The 22,500-nt window shown below is 34.1% G+C and overlaps 1 protein-coding gene across 3 annotated transcripts in view; it reads right to left on the bottom strand.

The window, feature by feature from the left end:
* Positions 1–8,413: 8,413 nt before the first annotated feature.
* ABCA5 (ATP binding cassette subfamily A member 5) overlaps positions 8,414–22,500 on the bottom strand; it is an 81,675-nt gene continuing 67,588 nt past the window's right edge. For all 3 annotated transcript variants that reach the window (XM_053569670.1, XM_053569668.1, XM_053569667.1), the window contains 14 exons: positions 22,283–22,417; positions 21,508–21,588; positions 20,970–21,061; positions 17,451–17,577; positions 17,024–17,141; positions 16,832–16,923; positions 15,034–15,197; positions 14,512–14,587; positions 14,295–14,389; positions 13,123–13,242; positions 11,457–11,606; positions 10,858–10,937; positions 9,607–9,662; positions 8,414–8,704 (listed from right to left, as the gene is read on the bottom strand). In XM_053569670.1, coding sequence (XP_053425645.1) covers positions 8,597–8,704; positions 9,607–9,662; positions 10,858–10,937; positions 11,457–11,606; positions 13,123–13,242; positions 14,295–14,389; positions 14,512–14,587; positions 15,034–15,197; positions 16,832–16,923; positions 17,024–17,141; positions 17,451–17,577; positions 20,970–21,061; positions 21,508–21,588; positions 22,283–22,417 — 1,494 coding nt within the window. In that variant the 3' untranslated portion in view covers positions 8,414–8,596. The remainder of the gene's footprint in view (positions 8,705–9,606; positions 9,663–10,857; positions 10,938–11,456; positions 11,607–13,122; positions 13,243–14,294; positions 14,390–14,511; positions 14,588–15,033; positions 15,198–16,831; positions 16,924–17,023; positions 17,142–17,450; positions 17,578–20,969; positions 21,062–21,507; positions 21,589–22,282; positions 22,418–22,500) is intronic.

Below are 22,500 nucleotides of genomic sequence, written 5' to 3' on the forward strand. Positions count from 1 at the left end.
TTTGTTGCATTCCCTCCTCATTCCTTCTCCCAAAATAAACTTTTATTTTCTATCTTGGCCGAGGCAGTCTTCCCATTGTACTGGATTGAATAGTCTTCTCAAAATTCTGGTTCTTCCTGGAACCTCAGAATGTGACCTAATTTGAAAATGGGGTCTTTGGACATGTAGTAAGATGAAATCATACTGAAATAGGGTGGGCCATACGTCTAAAATGACTGAAAACTTTAGAAGTAGAGACAACATGACAGATTTACAGGGATGATGACCATGTGACAAGAGTGGAATTAAGCAGCTGCAAGCTAAGGCACAGCAAGAACTTCCAGCAAGGAAAGAAGCATGAAACCAATTGTTCCTGAGTGCCCGAAAAGCAACTAACCCAGCCAACACCTTGATTTTGAACTTTTAGCCTCCACAACGAAAGAGAATAAATGTTGTTTAAAGCCACTCAATTTATGGCACTTTGTTACAGCATCCCTAAAAAACTAACATATCCACTGTGATAGCTATTACTCTACTGACAAGGAAACAATGCAGTGGTTTGCCAACTCCCAGGTATGTCTATTCCAATTACAAATTCATGCACATCAGAGGAGTCTACAGACTCGTAGACTCATCATGAACTAGATTGATTAAGGCTAGGGTTTTATCATTACCCGGGGACCTCAAATGGCCCCTACTCTGACAGAGGGACCATGAGGATGCCTTGCATCTCTGGGTCTCATAACTCTGTATCAAACAGACCTTGAAATGTTTGGGCATTCTCCCTTCTCCAAGGTATAGTTTACCTCAGTTAAAGTTTATAGATTCTCGTTCAAGATCAGACTGAGCAACATAGTAAGATGCCATTTCTGAAAAACAAAAAGAATTAGCTAAGCACAGTGGTGTGCACCTGTAATCCAAGTACTCAGGAGGCTGAGGTGGGAAAATCTCTTGAATCTAGAAATTTGAGGCTGCAGTGAGCTATTTGACTGTGTCACTGCACTCCAGCCTGGGTAACAGAGAGAGACCCCGTCTCTTAAGAAGTTATTCCTTTGGAGGAGGCATGAGAAATAGATACCATATACATGTGCCATGATATTTCCGGGTTCCTCCAAGGACCCAAACTTCAATTAGTTACAGGTACAAAAACTTGCCTCAAATCCAAAAACTGGGATAACTTTTTGTTGAAGCAATTGCCCTCAACCTCCCGATCATCCATTACTTGATTGCAAAGATGGAATGTTACCCCTGCAGTCACATACTGCCTAGAGTCATCTAATCTGTTAAGTAGCTCTGTAATTGCAGGTCAGAGTCTTATAGCTGTTGTCAAAGACAAATCTGGTCTGATATTAAGGCAGTGAAAATAGTTTTTTTTTTTTTTTTTTGAAAATAGATTTTATGTGGTAACTATCAATGTTAGCATTAGGGAAAAGAGCTGAGTTCTTCCCTGATTTCTGCAGCAGTGATTTGGGGATTTTAAAGGGAGAATACTGGAAGAGGGATTGCAGGGAGACTTTGAGTCAGACAAGTACAACAGTACAAAGGGTTCGTCAGTGTAAATGGATGAGGCCAGCAGTGTTTGTTAGCTGACAGTTACCAAAGTTAGGATTCTACCCTCCCACAGAGACTGGGAGAGAGGCTGATCCTTCTTGACTGTGTCTTATTTTTTAATTTTTTTTTTTATATTTGGCTGCTGGTATGTTTTTTTTTTTCCTCCAAGTTAATGTGGTAGTACAAACAACCACGTCACAGTATTTGAATTTGTTAGATGAAGTCCCTCTCGTAGTTTGGTCCCGTACCCAAAAGGTTTGCCATACACCCCTGGATTGTGCCCCTTAAGGGAGAGCACACTAATCCCCCACCACAAGGAATGGTTGTTACGCCTTTGAGAGGAAAGCTTTGAGTTGCAAGAGATACATATTTACAACTATAAGCACTTTTTAGTAAATGCTCTAAAAAGGGAGAACAGAGGCCTATCAGGTGTTGGCTAGATCACAGTAAAATTTCCCAGGGCATAGAGCTTTCTCAGAGAAGTTTTTAAGTGGGGGGTGGGGTGGGGGAGATTGGTGGTCCTAGTAGGGACACCGCCTTATGCTGCCAGAAGCCATGCTAAAGTTGGATCAAGTCTCAGTGCAGGGGTTTGGACAGAGCTGTTATGTACCACCTGGTTTCTAGCCATTTAGCGGCACATAATCTCTATTATTCAGGATTTTCTCATCCCCATCGCTCTCTGTGAGCCCAGGACTATAATGGCATTGCCTATCATCAGCTCAAAGGGCAGCCACGGCTGACTCTGGAGATGTGGGTGTGCCCCTCCCTAGGACCTTCCTTGAATTTAGTCATCTACTGCATTTCCCAGCCTCGCATACTAGATCCACTCAAGCAGGGCTGATTTTCTGAGCCCTTTGATTGTTTGTTCCATCATGTACTATGGCTTTTTAGTATTTATACATAGCATTGTGTAGGCCATTATTTTTTCCATACTTCTAGAAAATATATCTCCTGGGGTTCTTACCAGGATGTTAAAAATCCTGCAAGCCACGAGAGTATTCCCTAATAAACTCTCACTACCTTTACACTCAGCACCACTTGATCCAGCACCCTGGAAGTCCAGTCCCGTGTATATCCTCCTAGCGACTGTAGGTTCATGTGACAAGGTCCTGCAGCTCTTGTGTGGTTTAGTCCCTTTCTTCCCTCAGCAAGACCAGCACAACGTTGGCCAAATTTATTTTATTATTTATCCCTTACTGGAGTAAATCCTGGAATGGGGCTTGTATTAGTTTCCTAAGTCTTCCGTACAGAATTGAAAGGTGAGGTCTCAGCTGGAGAAGTAATGTCTTTACTTCTGAAGGGGTAGAGATGGTTCATTACAGTACCACTAGAACCAGGAACAATGGGCTACTCTATGCACCTACAGCAAAGAAGTGGAGGGTTTGGAATGGCTTAGTTCCCAAACTCGAGCACTTTTCTGCAAGCACAGTAAAATAGTTTTTTTTTTTTTTTTTAAGTAAATAGTACCATATAGGGAGAATTTGGTGACTCTGTGATATTATAATAACTTGTTTTCATTTCTCCACGCTATCAAGCTTCCAAGGGATGGCTCACCCTTCAAAGTTGTTTTCCTTTTTCCTAGTATGTGTAAAGCTTTCTCAAGAGAAGCCATCTGGTCCTGTGTACTTTATAACTTCCTTCTTTTTAGTTCCTCGGTAGCTAATTTTGGTATGCTGAGTTCTGTTCTCAAATTGACTAGGTCTGGATAAGACCTGCGTCTCTGGCATGCACCTGCCAATGTCACCATGTTCTACTGTGGCAGGACCTCACCACATTTTCACCTCTACCACTAGATGCTCCTTGACTGGAGCTTATGAATGGGTTCCAAAACTAACAATGTTTCCAATGTTAATTTCCTTTGACAACCAACATCTCCACTTACGTATCTGATGAGTAACTCAAACTTAAGTTCAAAACTGAATTCCTTATCTTTTCCCTATAGCCTCAAATCTGAACTTAAATGGTCTTTTTCATCCACTTCATGATATTAATAGAAAACAGGGTTGGGCATTAATTTCTACTTTTCCAGTAGTTTAGACAAAACCAAACCAAAAAAATTTGGAGTCATCGACCCTTTTTCTCCTATACCCCATATACTAACATCTCTTCTTTCACACTTCCTACCCCCTACCTGACTCATCACCCCTTGCTTAATCAAAGCAGGGGCCTCCTACCAGGAGGTAATTACTCCACCACCATCCACACACAAACATTTATTCTTTTTACTTTCAGTGTTCTTTGGGACGCATTTATTTCCAACACAGCAGCTACATTCTCTCTCTTCAAATATGTCTTATGATTCACACCACTTCCCAGAACCCTCCACTAACTTCTGATCTCACTGAAAGTCCATAAAATGTCCATAGTGATTTCTTTGGTATTTCTCTGATGCCATCTTCCACCAGATCCCACTTGATCAGTTAGCTCAAACCTCACTCGTCCTGTTTCTCTCTCAACTGCACCACTCAGACTCTGCCTTAGGGCCTTTGCACTTGCTGCACCAACTCACCTTCTGACTGGCCTCACCTACCTGTTGCACTGCAGGAGTTTCACCTGTCACCCCCACTCCAACTCCAAGACTCCTTATCTCCTGTCTCCCTCGTCACGATTTAACACATTATATGTTAACGTGTCAAAATTTTATTTAGGCAAGTAGTTTGTATTGCTCTTATAATAAAAGCTCAGTGATGGCAGAGATTTTTGTCTATTGTTTCAATCTCCCTAGTGTTTAGAACAATGCTTGATTCATAATAGGCAAAGAATAAAATATTTGTGTATACACAAATAATAATGAAAAGCAGTCTTTGTTTGAACCTTAGAGACTTTGGGAACTATCATACATGGCTCTAAAAGATCAGCTAGTATCTTCATTTGGTGAAGGTAAATTTCAAAGCCTACATACTTGGTGCTTACAGCTATCCTTTTTAGGTTCTATTTGATTAGCCAAATAAAGGCTGTATCTACATATATTTGAAAACAGCTTCTAATTTTTGGCTTTGTAGAGAAAGATTCCCTTGGAAAGCAGAAGAGCAAATAACTTACTTGTTACCCCTGACTACTTCTAAAGTTTTCAACTATGTTCCATGTATTACCTACTTTTAAAGAATTAAAACAGATGATATCTTTCAAAATTAATAGATTCTAATGACACTAGAATTACTATTTCTTACCAACTTGCAGAAGCTTGAATGAGTATAATTTTGATCTCAATCACAAATTTAATTTCACATATACTGATGTGTGCATGTTTGAATACAGTGTATAGAAGCAAATACCAACTACATAAAAATTACATAATAATATCAATAGTATAATTTGGCCAAAGAAATGACTAGTCCATACATAAACAAGAGAACTAGTGCTCGATATCGTCTTACAGCTATGTGATATAGATATAATAAATAACACATAAGGTGATCCAAAATAATAATGGTTATCATCCTACTGGTAAAATAACTGTAATACTGTGGTTAATGACACGTAGAAAAGTTAAAAAACAGAAAGGGATAAAATTACAACCAGGGTAAGGGATTCATATTCATTAATTAAGGTTATACTTTCATGATAATAGAACTATCTAACATAGAACTTGGATACAAATCTAAGTTTAAAATTTGAATACAAATTAAAATACAAAGTAATTATCAAAGTTCCTTCTGCACTTGAAATCTCTACTCCAATACTTAAAAAAAAAAGTACTGGTAATTTTATTGTCAGGTTTTTGCTTCATTTTTAACTTGAGCCACTCATTATTTAATTATAAATATTAAACAACAATCCCTTGAAATATACAAAATGAAAGGTTTGTCTTAATTTTCAACTCACAGTTTATTACTTATATAATCTTATTTATTTGTCTTAAAGGGCAGCATTGAGAACTGCTTAAATATAACACATTCTAAATAAAAACTAAGTAAACTTTTATTAAGAATAACTGATAAAAAATTAGTCACCTGAGAATAATTCCTTCTTTTTATATAATATGCTATGTATCAGGAAGAAAATGAAAAAAGTCAACATTACAATATTAAAAATAAATTAAAAATAAGCATTTCTATTTTTCAAAAATCAATGCCTATTTATATGTTACATGAAAATGCAGCAGGGAATTTTAACAAATTCAGAGCCCAGTCAGAATGAAATGCTGAGTGACAAACAGAACAACAATAAAAAACACAACACTTACCCCAAGCACAATTATTAATTGTGCTCACATGAAAAACCTTAGGTACTACTAGCCAAGCATGTGTCATATTATGGCTAGAAATAAGGTATCTATCTTCCTTCTACAAGACTGCAAAATCTTAGAGGGCTAAAACTGATGGTCATCCTTTTATCCAAAGAACCCATTCCTGGAAAGATAGTCCCTAAAATGTTTGTTGAATTACTCTAAAAATACTTTAAAGATTAAAACCAATGAACTGACAAGATAATTTCTGCCAATTTAAAAGAAAAAACCCTTTTAAAGAAAACCCAAAGCCATGTACCATGACTGTACTGGTAAAAAAGTTAAGAGCTCACAAAGTAAAATATAAAGTACAATCATCATGTTTTTTCATTGTAACTATACAGTCACTCAGTAAAGCCCAGTCTTTACTTTTAAAATTCGATCATATATGAAAAATATAAGATAGAACACTTTTTATCCAACTTTTGCCTTTTATATGCATTAATTAGAAGTTTTGAGAATAGTAATTTAAAATATTTAAAAAATAAAGTGATACATATTCAAAAATGCAAACTGTACACTGTAAAAAACCTTCATATTTGACTTGCTGCCTCCTTTGTATCTCAGTTCACTTACCCTTGCTTTCAGAGAACAGAATGTTTCTATGAATAATTTAATTCATGACCAAAACATGTCACCGAGTATAAAATATTTTTAAAATCAATTTAAAGGTCTTTTAAAAAATGCTTTCAAGATCATGTATTTGTACATAGTAATCGTAAAGTAACCAAATGAACACAATGGATAAGAATGTAATTATGACCAGGCATGATCTCAATTTTACTTTGCGTTGATCACACATTCGCAAATGTAAAGTGAAAATGACCAAATCTACATGCAAAAGGAAGTAATTTCCTATGTTAATCATGCTTTATTTTAAGAAAATACAACTTTCTTAGGATGGTCATTTCCAAAAAAAAAAAAAAAAAAAGCCATTTTTAGCGACTGTTACAGTAAACTACAAATACAGGGTTTTTTTTATTGTTGTTGCTGATAATAAGTTAAAGTGTTCAATGTTACACATAGTTACAAAAAGGCATCCCAAAAGAATGGCTCCTAGGTATGTGTATGAATATTGATACTAAAGATATCTTGTAAAATTTATGGCACCATTTATCAATGACTTGCTTACAAAATAAAATATAAGTTATTAATTTACCTACAAAGGTGAAGATTTTCTTTCAATTTTGTCTTTATTATACTTACCAGCAGTAAATGTAAAATATTTAATAGTGAGATTCTCATGTAAAGAACCCAAAATTATAGCTTGGTATCATGAAGCGAATTACTGCCAACTAAACCTTACAAGGAAAAGTAACTTAGCTGTTAGTTGCAAAATCCGAGCAGGGACTTGTAAGATGGCTCACTTAGATGAGTTAGAAGACCTCTTAACTGGCTAGGTAGTTATCTTCAGGAGAGTTCATAGCAATTCCAAGAGCAATTGGGAAAAGTATCGGTCATATACCTTGTACTGAGAAAACACTGTTGTAAATCACAGATGTCTTATCACAACAGAGCTAAAAGTTCATTACATTTTGCCTACACTAAAGAATCAGTAACTTCATTAAAAGGATTTGGTTATTTAAAGTAACTCAAACCTTTTTGTTGTTGCTGTTGTTTTTAAGTCTCTGTAATGCAATTATTACAAAGCCAATATATTTGTTTTGCCAAGCTAATACTTTTACTTTGGTTGAAACATAATATCAGCTAGTATTATTTATTCTATATTATACCTATAGTCTATACATGGACTCTACAAGGAAGTATTTCTAAGATTATATTAACCGTACTTTAACTCTGTCACAGAGTGAAATTCTGGTTCTTATTAAAGAGAATTATGTACACTCCACTTTTAATTCTTAATTTAACCCCTAAAAGAGTTTATTTATATCCTATCATGATACAAAGTGAATACAAGGTGAGTTATTAAATAAATCTATACAATGATCTATTTAAAACTCTATAAGGGAAAAAGAGATTCAAATAATAAAGTTTGCCAATGAAAACAATTACCCAACAAATTATCTTATTCAAGAAATCAATTAAATGTGCCTTTTGCAAAAATGACCAAAAAATGATAGTGGTAGGAAAGAAGGTATATCTTAATTCCTCCACCTCTTCAGATTTCTGTCATTCTAGAATCAAAGATAAGAATTTTACATAAGATTCTATACACAGTCATCCTTTAATCAAAATAATTAAAATGCCTCTGCATTTTACTGTAACTTCAAATACCTAATTTAACTATTTCTAAAGTCACATAATAGGATAAGGTGTTACTTCATTTACTGTGATTGATCACTCCCACCCGGTGGATGTCACTTCCCTCAAACCTCTACATTGACATTTTCTAGTGTTCACACCAGCTTTTAAGGATGACAACTTCCATTCAAAGTCTCTTTAAGAAACAGAAAAGGAGAAGCAAGAAACTTTCACATTACTTTATGTCTCTTTTCTATGTACCTACTTCATATTAGTTTGTTATTTAAATTGGAACATTATATACTTATATAACAAGATAGTATAAACTTTTAAAAATGAAGTTAACTACTCAAAATAAATTATTCCTTTAAATCATAAATTCAGAAGCGCTGTATTTGAAAGGTAAATAAGATGACGTACAGACTACAGTTCAGATACAAACATGCAGATTCCCTTAATTATACGTCAATTTTATTTAAAGAAAAACAAAACACACAACCACAGTATTTCAAAGAAGCAGCTTAAAAAAATCCCAAGTGTTTTCATGGTTCTCCAATTACCATTCAAATGATCGACTTTTAAGACAATGTTAAAATAAAATGAAGAAGTTGAACAAGCAGACTGAGTGATACAAATTCAAAACACTACTCTGTCTTCTTGCGTTCTTTCCCACCAAAGTGTGCTGTTTAAAGTTCCACAACTATTATCTTCTTCCTCCTGTTCTTTAGTGAGTTCTACAAAGACCTAGACAAAAGGAAATAAATGAATATAGTATTCCATATCTCAATTATCTCAAAGAACTTTTAAACTAAATTAGAAATGGTATGTGCATAAGGCCATATTAACAAATATTAAAAGAAATATACTGATAATATTATTAAACAAGTTATATCCATTAATTACATGCAAAGATAGATCCTTCTATTCTATTTTAAAGAATGTTTTAAAAATGATTTATAAATATTTAAACAATGTAATTTCAGATACACTAATATGAAATACCACCATCAGGACTCACTTTATTTACCTAACTAAAAAAACTGAGCTGTTCAAAATAAACAAATGGGGCTGGGTATCCTGGCTCATACCTATAACCTGAGGCTGGAGGACCACTTGAACTCAGGAGTTCAAGACCAGCCTAAGCAAAAAAGACCCCTATCACTACTAAAAATATAAAAATTAGCTGGGCATTGTGGTGGATGCCTGTAGTCCTAGCTACTCGGGAGGCTAGGCAGGAGGACCACTTGAACATCAGAGTTTGAGGTTGCTGTGAGCTAGGCTGATGCCTTATGGCACCTCTAGCCTAGGCAACAGAGTGAGACTCTGTCTTTAAAAAAAAAAAAAAAAAAAAGCAATGGTGATTAGTTTAACTGAATCGTTCCATATTGTAACCATACAGCAAAACATCACATTGTACCCTACAAATGTATAGAAATATGACTTGTCAATTAAAAATATTAATTTAAAAAATAAAATCAAAAATAAAATTAGCAAATGAACCTAGTTATTTAAAACTTAACAAAATTTGAGATTATCCTATAACAGTACATCTCTGGTTCACAAGCTCTCCCTCTCTCCAACATAAACAATTAAAATTAAATAGTTTCTTCCATAAAATAATTTTTAAAAATTTAACTTTATGATACCTGTTCCAATGTTGCTTGAGAAAAGCTATATTCTTCAATGGCAAAAGTATGTTTAGCTATTAAAATATAAAAACAGTATTTTACTTATCAATATTTTTTTTTAAATAAAATGATAATAACAACTAAAGGGGCCAAGAATCAGCTTTAAAATCTCTGTACTCAACCTATTTAAAGCTGCTAAAACATGTTCTTTCCCCCTACCTTAAATCCTCTCTTCCCCACACCCACAATTTGTATCGCCCTAAGTACTATATGTTTGATGTTACTTGTCTCATTTTACCTTTTCTAATTATCTCCTACTTTCCCTCCTTTTTTTTCCTTGTTATTCTTTTATGATTTTCCTTTGATCCCTGTTCTCTCCCATTCCCCAACTCCACTATGTCCTGTTCTTGCTTCTTGAACTAGATTCTGGATATTGGTCATATCTCCCTAAGTTTTTCTACATAATTTCAGATTCTTCTGTGATCTTATCTAATACCAAATCTCAGGTGTTCTATTCATTCCTTGAATTTAATTCTCCCTAAGCAGTTTAGGTGTTCTCTTTCATCATAAAAACATCACCAGAAAAGCAGAAACTTTATTTTACTACGTGAACACATACACTGCAGGCACAAAAATAATTAATTAATGGTCTTAGTCCCTTCCCCCCAAAACCACAACAAACATTAATCTGTAGCTATAATAAGGATATATGAAATATCAAGAAATCTTTCTGTATTTGATATTCACATGATCATAAAAATCCAATAGTTATTTTGAAGAGTATTAGTAAACCAAACCTTAAAATTTGTTTCACAGTTTATAAATACCATAAAATAATTTGTATATGAACACTTGCCCCATTTGGTATCTAAATTCTCTTTACTGCCACCAACATATATATTCATCCTAGCTACCACTTATTTTTAAAATGCCAATATTTAATAAGCTTCCTTAAAACTTTGGGGAATGCTCAGCCTCCTGCATATAGAATTCTCTCTCCTGCTGCCACTGGAGTCTTAACACTATTGTATTAATACTTCTATGGTCCAGTATAAAATAAGGATTTAAGAAAATCAATGCTCTTGCTGCTGGAATGAACTGCTAAGAGATAACTAAGCCTGATTTCCTCATTGATGCAATTTGATAAACTGTCAGTATCTTGCCACAGTTTGTACAATAAATAAACTGAGCCCCCAGTTTTAAACTTTTAAAATAGAATTCTTTCATAACTTGAGAACTACTATACAATGTTTGTTAAACATGACTTACCTTCTTCCAGCTTAGAAAAAGACTGTGAAAGAGACTGAACATCTTCCTTAGGTATTTTATAGGCCAAAATAGAAGAAAAACTGGAGAAAAATAGATAAAATATAGAAAAACTCAAAAATTACTAATACTGTGTTGTAAAGCTAAAGTTCAAAATTAACTTAAAAATTTGTTTTTGATATTTAATTTAATAAAAATTGTTTGAAATAATAAAATATTTCCATGCAAAATGAAATGTAATTCTACCATTACTCTATTCTTTTAAATAAGAAATTTAAAAAGATGTTGAATACTGAAAGAGCTAACACTAAGGTAGACATAAAACTCCAGCCATCAGATTTCATTGGTCTAGTATTAGTGATAATATAGACACTATTGATAATATTGTAATTTTAAGACATTATTTTAATGTAAGACATATGTAAATATAGCCTATAAATGAAGAAAGAATTTTTCTCTTAATCCTTAATATTACCTTTTATGATTATTGCTTTATAAAGAAATACAACTATATTTAAGAAATGCAGTTGTTTAATCCTTAATATTACCTTTTATGATCATTGCTTTATAAAGAAATACAATTACACTTAAGAAATGTTTACCTTTCCTGGACGATTGCATTTGGGAAAATATGCTGAATTTCTCTTTGAAGGCGGTCTACTTCTAGGTTTTCTATCCAATCCTGTAATTTAATTTCCAAATAGTAGCCTTTTCCAAATTTGCTCTTTAGATGCTGCACTGTCCCAATGCATCTGAAGTAATTTTTAAAAGAAAGCTCAGATATAAAATGACTTGGCAGTTTCAAAGAGTAACTATTCACTTAAATTTCTATCATTTTTAAAAATATACTTTAACATTTACAGAAGTGTTACAGAGATAAGATAGCACCCTCACACATTCCTCATCCTACTATCACTATCTTCCATTATCATGGTGTATTTGTCAGAAGTGAGAAACCGATAGTGGCACATACTAGTAACTAAACTCCAGACTTTACTTGGACTTCACCGGTTTTCCACTAGTATCCTTTCTCGGTTTCAAGATCTACACCATATCTCACGCAGTTGTCACGTATTGGTCTCCAATGGTAGTTAATAGTTTCTTACTCTTTCCTTCTTTTTCATGATTTTGACACTTTTGAGAAGTACTAGCCAAACATTTTGGTAGCATATCCCTCAATTTGGGTTAGTCTGATGTTTTTCTCATTAAACCTGGGTTACAGATTTTGGAGATAATACCAAAAGAGCTAGAGTATCCTTCTCATTACATGATTTCAGGGGGTACAATGATCTATACAACATTGCTAAGTTAAGGTAGTATTTGTCAGGTTTCTCAACTATAAATTGTTTTCCTCTTTCTGTACTCTGTTCTTTAAAATAGAACAGCTAACCCCAGCCCAAATTTTGGGAGTGTCAGATCAGATTAAGCTTCCTCCTCTTGGAGGGGTAGTATCTACATACATTATTTGGAACTGTTCTGTAAGGAACACTTGCGTCTCTTTTTTCACATTTATTTAATTATTTATTTATTTTGGTAGCATAAATAAACCTAAATTGAGAGATATGCTACCAAAATAAATAAATGATTAAATTGGAATATGCTACCAAAATATTTATTTAAGTATTAACTCATATACACATATATTTTGTACTTGGATATAATCCAATCCAGTGCCTAACAATTTTTTAAAAATAACAAATATCACCAGGCGTGGTAGCTCACCCATGTAATCCTAGCAATTCGGAAGGCTGAGGTGGGTGGATTGTTTGAGCTCAGGAGTTCAAGACCAGCCCCTGTGCAAGCACCAAGACCCCATCTCAACTAAAACAGAAAAACTAGCTGGATGTTATGGCAGGCACCTGTATCCCAGCTACTTGGGAGCTAAGGAAGGGGATATGCTGAGTCCAAGAGTTTGAGGTTGCTGTGAGCTATGATGCCATTGGCAGTCTACCTGGGGCAACAGACAGAGACTGTATCTTAAAATAAATAAATTAATTAATTAAAATAACAAATATCATACTTGATAATAATAATCCAAGTTATTAAAATATTAAATCAATTCTAAATTCAAAGTAGCTAGCCATATTTTGGAAAAACTTAACATAAATCCAAGTAACTCTACAGAAAGGTGATTCAAAAAACTCAAACAACAGCAAAAAAACCCATATTTTAACATTTAAATATCTGTTACTTTAAATTTTTGAAATATGACATTTGAAATCTACCAGCCCTCTCTTTCCCTAAAAGGCATGCTGTTCAGACATCTACCTTAACTGCCCAGACACCATGATAGCCACTCTGTCACAGACAGCCTCGGCCTCCTCCATGTAATGAGTAGTTAGAATAGCAGCCCGCTTTTTGTTTTTGAATGCAGTTCGAATTGCTCGCCTATAAAACATAAAATTAAAAGATAAGAATAGGAAAACATGTTTGTTAATTAAAATATTGGGTTTTTAAAAATACAACTACTTGGTTAATTTAGCAAATTAAAACTTACTAAACCTAATTGCTGTAGCTCTTATGTCCTGCCAGACTATGATTTTCAATTCTCATTTATTTTCCCTTAATTTCGAAAACATATCTAATGGAAATTCCCTAATTTCAAATGTTTATATAGGTTAAAATTATAACTAATGAATCAGAAAAATTAATGTCTTTTCATGTTATAACAAAAATAGCCACAGAATCATAAGGAAACCTTAACATCCATCCAAACCAAACCTTATACTTTGTAGACACGGAAATCAAGGCTCATAGAGTTGTTTAACTAACTGGCACTTTAAATTACAGTCATGTACCACATATAGTAACATTTCAGTCAGTAATGCGCCACATACACAATGGTGTTCCCAAAAGACTCTACCACTGTGTTTTTTTCTGTACCTTCTCTATGTTTAAATATGCTGTACAGGTTTTTGGCCTAGGAGCAACAGGTTATACCATAGTTTAGAGGTGCATACTAGGGTAGAGCATCTAGGTTTTTTTAATTACGCTCTCTCCTGTTAGCACAATGAAATCTGCTGACCCACTCTCTGAACACATCCTTGTCATTGGGTGACACATGACTGTACTAGAAAAAGTTCTAACAAAAATTCAACACAACATTATTATGAGAAAAGTACTTCATAGATTAAATGACTAGTAAAAAACATTTTTTTTAATTATTTGGACAATAGATCTTTATTGTAATAATTACCCATATCCTTATTTCTGTTCTGAAATATATAAAAGATTATGAAGACTTCACAAAAAATATGATGAAGTTACAAAAGTAAAAAAGAACTCAAGAAATTTAAATATTTAAATTTTAATTATTCTTTTGTCCTTTGTACAGGATTTTAAATCAGGTTGTACATATAACTAATATGAAACTATTAAAAGACGCTGTTCCTTTCTTCTGAAGTGTGACACATGTAACGTGTCGCAAGTGTCATACTCACCACATGTGCTGTTTGGCTTTAGGGTCCATACCTGTAGACGGTTCATCTAGCAGAGTGACATGAGGGTTCCCCAGCATACTTAGAGCAAAACACAACTAGACAGGAAGAAAAAGAGGGGAGAAGGACTGAGAAGGCTTCACTAAGAATAATTCTGTCAACACAGTATCACAAACTAAACTAGCGACAAAATATAAACATATTTGTTTAATGAAAGTACCTTTCGCTTGATTCCTACTGGTAGTTTCTTTATAGTTTTCTGAAGATATTCTTTTAAATCAAGTACACTTGTTATTCTACAAAATGGACAATACAAAATGAGTGCACCACTACATACATAAATACACATCACTGACACTGTTTTCTTTAGAATTGTTATTCAGCTGAAGCTTATATTACATAAGAACAAAAATCTCCAATTTATATCACGTAAATTAATATCTTGATAAAATGGTTCACTTTATATTAAAATAAGCTTCATGATATTTATAGGTAATCGTTCTGTAATTAGAAATAGAAAAACTGCTTTTTCTATAGCTATCATACTTTTGTAAGGAATATATGAAAAAGTCTGCTCCCTGGTCTACAGGTATCATTCTTGCTTAAGGTACAAAAGTATATGAAAAAGTAATGCCATCTCTAAAAACTATGAGCTACAAAAATGCTTATTGCGAAAATTTTTAAATACAAAGGTAAACATTTCCCCCAAGTAACAAAAGGAATCTAAAGACAATTATTTTACCGGCTTATGACTTCTTTCAAGTCACTGGCATTCATTCCTTTCACAGCACCATAAATTTCAAAATGTTCCTGCAATGTAATGTCTGGCCACAGTGGGTTTATCTGAGGACAGTAACCCAGACACTTAATGGAATCATCATCTCCAGAATGATCTCCTAGAAATACCTACAGAAATAGAAAGCAATTTTTACTACTTTTGCTTAATTCACATATTAAGGAAGAGGCAAGTGGATTAACAGTATAATCAGGTCAGGTTTTACTCCTTTTTGGTAATGGAGGTCTGACAATTAAGTTCACAAATTCATCCTAGGGAAAGTGCTACATACCTCACTGCTGACTATCACAATGGTCACCTTTGGGGTATGTCCCCTGAGAAGATGTGCACCAATACCAATACCTAGTCCACTCTTCAAAACGAACTCTTTTTCTGGAATGGTCATCGAAGCTGTTTTCATATTACCCTGAGGTCCTCAATGTCATCAACATGTCTTCCTTTCAATATTTCCTTTCTCCAGTAAAGAAAAGGTCATAGGGGGCCAGATCAGGTGAGTAGGGAGGGTAGTGTTCACCGGCTAAAAACTCACTTCCTGACAGTGCCATATGAGCAGGTGCACTGTCATGATTCAAGTGCCATGAGCTGTTTGCCAAGATTTTCAGTTAAGATTTTCCTCTTTCTCTATCAATATTTACCTGGTGTGCTATGCTTCTCACAGTCAGCCAATGAACGTAATGATCAAGTCAATGAATTTTTGCAATGTTCTGTCAGTTCTGCTTGTTCTGACCACCCTGACCTCTCTTCCTCCATGACACTTTCTCTCCCCTCAGAAAAACATTTAGTCCATTATTACACTGCTGTTTTCTTCACAGTATTATCCCTATAAAGTTGGACTAACATGCCTCTGATGCCCACTTCCGCTCTTGCCAAGTTTAACAAGAAATTTGCAAATGTTAGTTCTTGTTCAAATTCCAGCACCAACATTCTTGTGACAGCACAAAGAAACACACAACAATAATGAATGCCACTCAGCAAGACAACGTCAGACGTCACCAACACAAACACAACTGGGAGACACTGGTATAACAGGGTTATGAAACCTCACTGAGTTGTTTGTATAGTTCTCCCAACATAAGAACATGGTGGCAAGTTTGCAAACTTCATTGTCAGACCTTTTATCTTAGTCAGAATGTGGTCACATGGACAGAAAAAGTAATTATAATGCGGGGTTAGGTGAGAAAACAAGTTGCAAGTTTAACTAGAATGATCAGAGGGGCTCACAGGAAGGTGGTACTTAAGCCGAAGAAGTAAGTGAATCTGAGTCATTTGACTTTCTAGGGGATAAAGTATCACTGAACACAGAAACCATCTTGGGCAAAAACTCCAAGAAAAAAGAAGTACGCCTAGCATTTTTCAGAAAAGCTTGCATCAGTGTGGCTAGTATGCAGTAAGCAAGGGAGAAAGAAGTGGGAAAAAAGACCAGGGCAGTTTTGTGAAGTTTCCAAAAGTGGTGACATGCTCGTCATCAAAGAATAACTAATGGCAGTGTAAAGATAAGCTACAGTATCTCCTGAAGTTAACACAAGCAGAAAGACTACATATATTGTGTCTGCATGGGTGTATGAAAATTTCACCATACACATTATTTTCACAGATTAACAAAAAATCATAATTTGACCAAGCTATATTAAAAATACTAAAAACATACATAAAACTAAATATCAAAATCTCATTTATCATTAAAAATTTATCTTCATTAATAATGTAAATCATATTCAACATATCCCACACTCATATATTATACCTGGCCTGAAGTTGGTTCAATATCACCAACCACAATATTAATAACTGTGCTTTTGCCTGCACCATTTGGACCCAACAATCCCAAGATTTCTCCTAAAGGAATACAAAGAAAAAAAGATCATTATATTCAAATCCAACTGAAAGCGGAAATTATTGTTCTGGAAAAGTTATTTAAGAAAAAAATAATACCAGCCTTTTTTCACACAGAAAGAGATGTATTTAGTTGCCACTTTCTTTACTTTTCTTGAAAGAAGAAAATCTTTCTTGTCCTCATATTCTTTATGTAAATTGCTGACCATAATGGATGGTTTCTAATAAAGGAAGTTGGATTTAAAAAGAAAGTTATAGAACAAATACCTATCATGAAATGACTAGGCTGCACATGCCTCATGTCCGTATCATAAGAACTATATTTGCTAATATAGGGGTACTGTACAAATATCCATTTATGACTAAAATCCTAGCTTATGCAAAAGTAAATACATGAAAACATTTTTTTCCAAGAAAGATTTTTTTCATATTGATTTATATGCAAAGAAAAATTTTTTTCACATGAATTTCCATACACTGGGAATTGACCACATAAAATTTAATCTGACTTATCAGAATGATGAAATTACCTCCTCACAACACTGGCAACTCATCAGCTCTTTAACCTTGAGTCTTTCAGCTCTGACATCTTCATCTTCATCTTCATTGTTTGGTGGTTCTGGAAATTTCCTTTTGAGGGGCTTTGTTGAAAGCTTCCTAAATATACAAAGACAATAAATTTTCAAACAATTAAAATAAAGAAATTCAGGTACTACATTTTTAAAAAGTTTGAAAAAACACACTAACAAGACATCCAGGATTATCTCTGAAAGGTGGAATTACAAGTGATATTTTTCAATGACTCACAGCGTCTGGATGGTATTACCTGAATTCATTCATTTACTGACAATATTATTTATAACTAATATGTGTCAGTATTATTCCAGAGAAAAGAAAATGAAAAAACATGAATCCTGTCCTCAAATGAAACTGCCCAGAAAGAGAAGACATACAGGGCTGAAGTCAGAACCCAACTATTTTTAAGGATAGGCAGAGGAAGGAGTGCTTGCAAAGGCAATTTTAAAGTAATAGTAAGAGGGGTAAAGAGGCAAAAAGGCGATGACATTATGAAAAACAAAGGAATAGGAAAAATTTTAAGGAGGAAAAATTAACCAAACTGAAGGCTGCAGATTAATTTAAAAAGTTGAGCCTACTAAATAAGGCAAAGACAAAATAATTATTAGTTATCTCACTAAAGATAATTATCAATGGAGAGATGGGGGTTAAAACCAAATTGTAGGACTTTACAGAGTAAATGACAGGTGAGTAATTGAAAATGGAAGGGTTTGGGTTTTGAAAAGAAAAACAGATGTGAAGTAAGAGTTCTTTTCCATATGGGAGAAAGGAGTACCTTTCTCCCTACTCAAAAAATATCCAAAGTACCCTATCAAGATCCAGAAGGGAAAGATTAAGAGAAAACAAAATTGAACAATGTTTTTAAATATACAGATAAGTGATGATGACTCAGATTACAGAGAGGGTCTGCATCCTCTGGAACTCAGAAAATGCAAGAATGACGGAAGATGTGAACACATTTATAGAAATTTATAATTTACAATTAATTTCTTCTGTTTTCTGTGATAGATGGCAAAATCATTCACTGAGATTTTGTGAGAAGAAGTGAGGTGAAGTGATTTTGGGAATTTAATGCAAAGAAAGCTGCAGATAACTACTGAAAAGAAAGATAAGGTGCCAACTACAAAAATGAGACAGGTTACCAAATGACATTAAAACAGACATGAATTTATAAGGGATATATAGTACTATCAAATGGTACTTTTATATTATGTCTTCCCAGTATATAATTAGATTCATCAATAATTATAATTTTTAGTGGACAAAGAGATATAAAAGCTGAGGAGGCTGAAATGGGGTTAAAGTGTTAACTCATGTGATCAAGGCTGGATAGAGGGAACGGTAAACATAGAGATTAGCTGTGATAGTCGGAAGGATAAGAAAAACTCAAGAATAAGAACCATAAGAGGGAAAGTCCAATAGAACAAGAAAGGTAGAAAGATGACAAGTTCTTGGTAAGAGACATTAAGATTTTACAGATGAAGTTATGATCAGTGATGGCATGACTTTAAAGCAAATAAATGAAATAAAGTAGATTCTGATACAAATAAATGAAGTAGAGGCAAAAGCCACTGGTTCGGGGAAATCAGCTGCAGGGCTGAAGGGTGTGTATCTATGTGGATGCTGAAGTCTCTCCCCAGTTGACAGTTAAAATAAGGGAAACAGGAAGAAAGAAGAGCCAGACAGTCAAGTCCTCAATGGAGGAGGAAATATCTCGTGGTTAATAGATAACCATTACACATTCACCTTTACTTCCCAATTGCCCATAGTATGTTAATATTCAGCAAATTTTTAAAATGTGAGAAATACTCTAAAAAGAAATTCAGAATTTAGTACTAATAGCTATATTTCAATGAATAATTCTTCCTTAAACTTAAAATAACCTGTAAAAAGAAAATATTTGTAACTCACTTATCTGATAAGGGGACTCATCTCCAGAATATATAAAGAACTCTTACAACTCAATAATATAAAGACAAATAAACCAATTTTTAAAGGATTTAGACATTTAAAAGATTTGCATAGACATTTCTCAAAAGAAGATCTAAAAATGGACAAGAAGTACGTGAAAAGGTGCTCAACACCATGAATCATCAGAGAAATGCAAGTCAAAGGCTCACACTCCACCATTCCACACCTGCTACAACAGCTACACAGAAAAGACACACAATACAAAACACTGGCAAGGATGTACAAAAAACAGAACCCTCACACCTTCCTATCAGGAATGTAAAATGGTACTACCACTTTGGAACACAGTCTGGCAATTTCTCAAAGGCTAAACAATAGGACCTAGCAATCTCACTTCTAGGTACCCACCCAAAAGAAATGAAAGTATGTGTCCACAAAAAACACTTGTACACAAATATTCTTGGCAGTGTTAGTCAAAATAGCCAAAAGTTAAAGCAACTCACTGACCAACTTATATAATATAAAGTAATATACTTTATTACTTTACCTCGTAATGTAGTAGCATATACAGCATATAATAACATATTACTCAGCAAGGAAGATGATAATGAAGTTCTGCTGGGTGCTTCACAGGGGCAAGAATCAATGAGCCTTCCATACATTATGCTAACTGTAAATCATAAGCTAGATATCACTTACACTGCCCAATTCCCAACAATTTTTAAAATATTTTCTGACAAATCAGATAATTTGCCAACATTAAAATAATGTGTCAACTATAATGAAAATAAATATAAAAGTTTGATGTACGGGCGGTGCCTGTGGCTCAGTCGGTAAGGCGCCGGCCCCATATACCGAGGGTGGCGGGTTCAAACCCAGCCCCGGCCGAACTGCAACCAAAAAATACCCGGGCGTTGTGGCGGGCGCCTGTAGTCCCAGCTACTCGGGAGGCTGAGGCAAGAGAATCGCTTAAGCCCAGGAGTTGGAGGTTGCTGTGAGCTGTGTGAGGCCACGGCACTCTACCGAAGGCCATAAAATGAGACTCTGTCTCTACAAAAAAAAAAAAAAAAAGTTTGATGTACTTTAAGCACTTAAGAGAATCACTGGAGTTTGGGGGCTTGCATTTTTCAAAACATGTTTCTATTGTTTCTCTTCATTAAAATGTATTATATAAATATTTAAAACTCTGGGCTTGCAGTAAGCAAGCACATGGGTAGAAATGAACATCATTTTTCACTGTGTACAGTAATGTTAATTTTGCAAAAAAATAAATATAAGATGGGGGGGGAAATATGCTGAGTAAAAGAAAACAAACAATAAAAAATAAAAGGACTACACATTGTCGAATTCTATTAACCTGAAAGGTTCAGAGTAGGGAAATGTGACAGAGGCAGAAAGTAGAGCAGTGGTCACCTAGGGCTGGACGGTGGGACAGGAAAATGACTGCTAATGGGTACAAAGCTTCTTTCTGGAGTGCTGGCAATGTCTAAAATTATGCTATTGTACAATCACATAACAATACTTACAAAAAAAAAATTAAAACTTAAAAGAAATGAACTGACCTGAAAAAGGGATCCTTTCTTATTGATCTGCCTCCATATTTTTTCTCAAAGTACTGTAAGAGGAAAATCCACAGGATACACTGCAGATAAGGCTAAAAGAAGAACATGTAACAGCTCATGACTAAATCATTTTCTTTCCTTTGCAGACAGAAAAAAGTTATATAAAGTTCCTTGCCATTACCAAAAAAATAAATCACAACAATGCTTGTCACAATAAAAATTAAAAATAAATTTTAATACAAAAGAATTATTTTTAGTAAATCATACAGTCTTCTACCTTGGTAATGTTCACTTATTGTTAAAGCCAAAATTGTAATTAAAACTAATAACATGTGAAAAGGCTACACATATTCAAGTGGACACATATGGTAAATGAAAGGCACTGCCACTGAAATGCAGATTAGCCAACACTAACTGTAAAGGCTATACTTGACTTTTATGCAACAGGAAAAAACTAAACAGAGTGGAAACCATACAACCAACCTATTGTTAAGGTAACAAGACAAAACCCACAAAACCACTTTTTATTATTTCTTACCAATATAACAGCCACCAAAAGCTTATCCCTATTCCATAGACTGTAAGTGTCCTCATTTTTTCGCATATGCTTCCATGAAATCTAAAACGAATTTGAAAATGTATATGCTGTGATATGAAAAATACTTGTATTAAAATGAAAAAATGTATTTTGTTCAAAAATGTTATCTTCTATAAATAAGTTAACTATTCATATTAATAACGTATATTTTACACTTAAATCTCCCCTGCCCAAAAATATTTCTATGAGGGTTGGTAAAAATTAAACAAATTAAACTGAAACTAAAAGAGCTGGGGGGGAGTGGAGAAGTTAGTAAGTAGAATTAATCACCAGTCTTAAATCAAGAATTCACAACAATTTTTCTCATCATATGGAATTTTTCTCAATTATTCAGGCTTAACAAAATGAAATTTTTTATTTTTTTCTTGGAATAAACCTTTTACACTTTACTTTATCTCAGCTCTTTATAGTATAACATACTATTTAATCCTTGAAAAACTCCTAAAAACAAATACTGACTGAAACTACATCACATTTCTAGTTATAGTTATGTACATCACTGTGAACATCAAAGAACATGTAATGGGCATAAAACTTAAAGACATACTTGAAAAGATCACACAATAATTTTAAATTGTTGCCTTAAAAATATTTAAATCAAGTAGCAGTATTTAACCTGATACATTTTACTATTTTCAGTCCAAGAACTAAGATCTCAAAGATTAGACAGTACTTACTGATGCTTTTAAAATATAAAAACATCTATCAGAACTACCTTTATGAAAGAAATCAGGCAACCCAGAAGTGGATAGACTGGAATGACTATACAAAAAATATAATGAAGAATAGTTGTAACTCTGTATCCCAAAAAGAAAGTTATTTCAGTGATTGCAATACAAGCCAACGCCGTCTAGAGAAAAGAAAAAGAGAAAACAAGTGACGAAGTGTTTAGAAATTTCACACAAACTTTTTTTCACACAAACTTTTTTAGTG

Source organism: Nycticebus coucang, chromosome 18, assembly GCF_027406575.1.
Source record: "Nycticebus coucang isolate mNycCou1 chromosome 18, mNycCou1.pri, whole genome shotgun sequence".
NCBI lineage: Eukaryota > Metazoa > Chordata > Mammalia > Primates > Lorisidae > Nycticebus > Nycticebus coucang.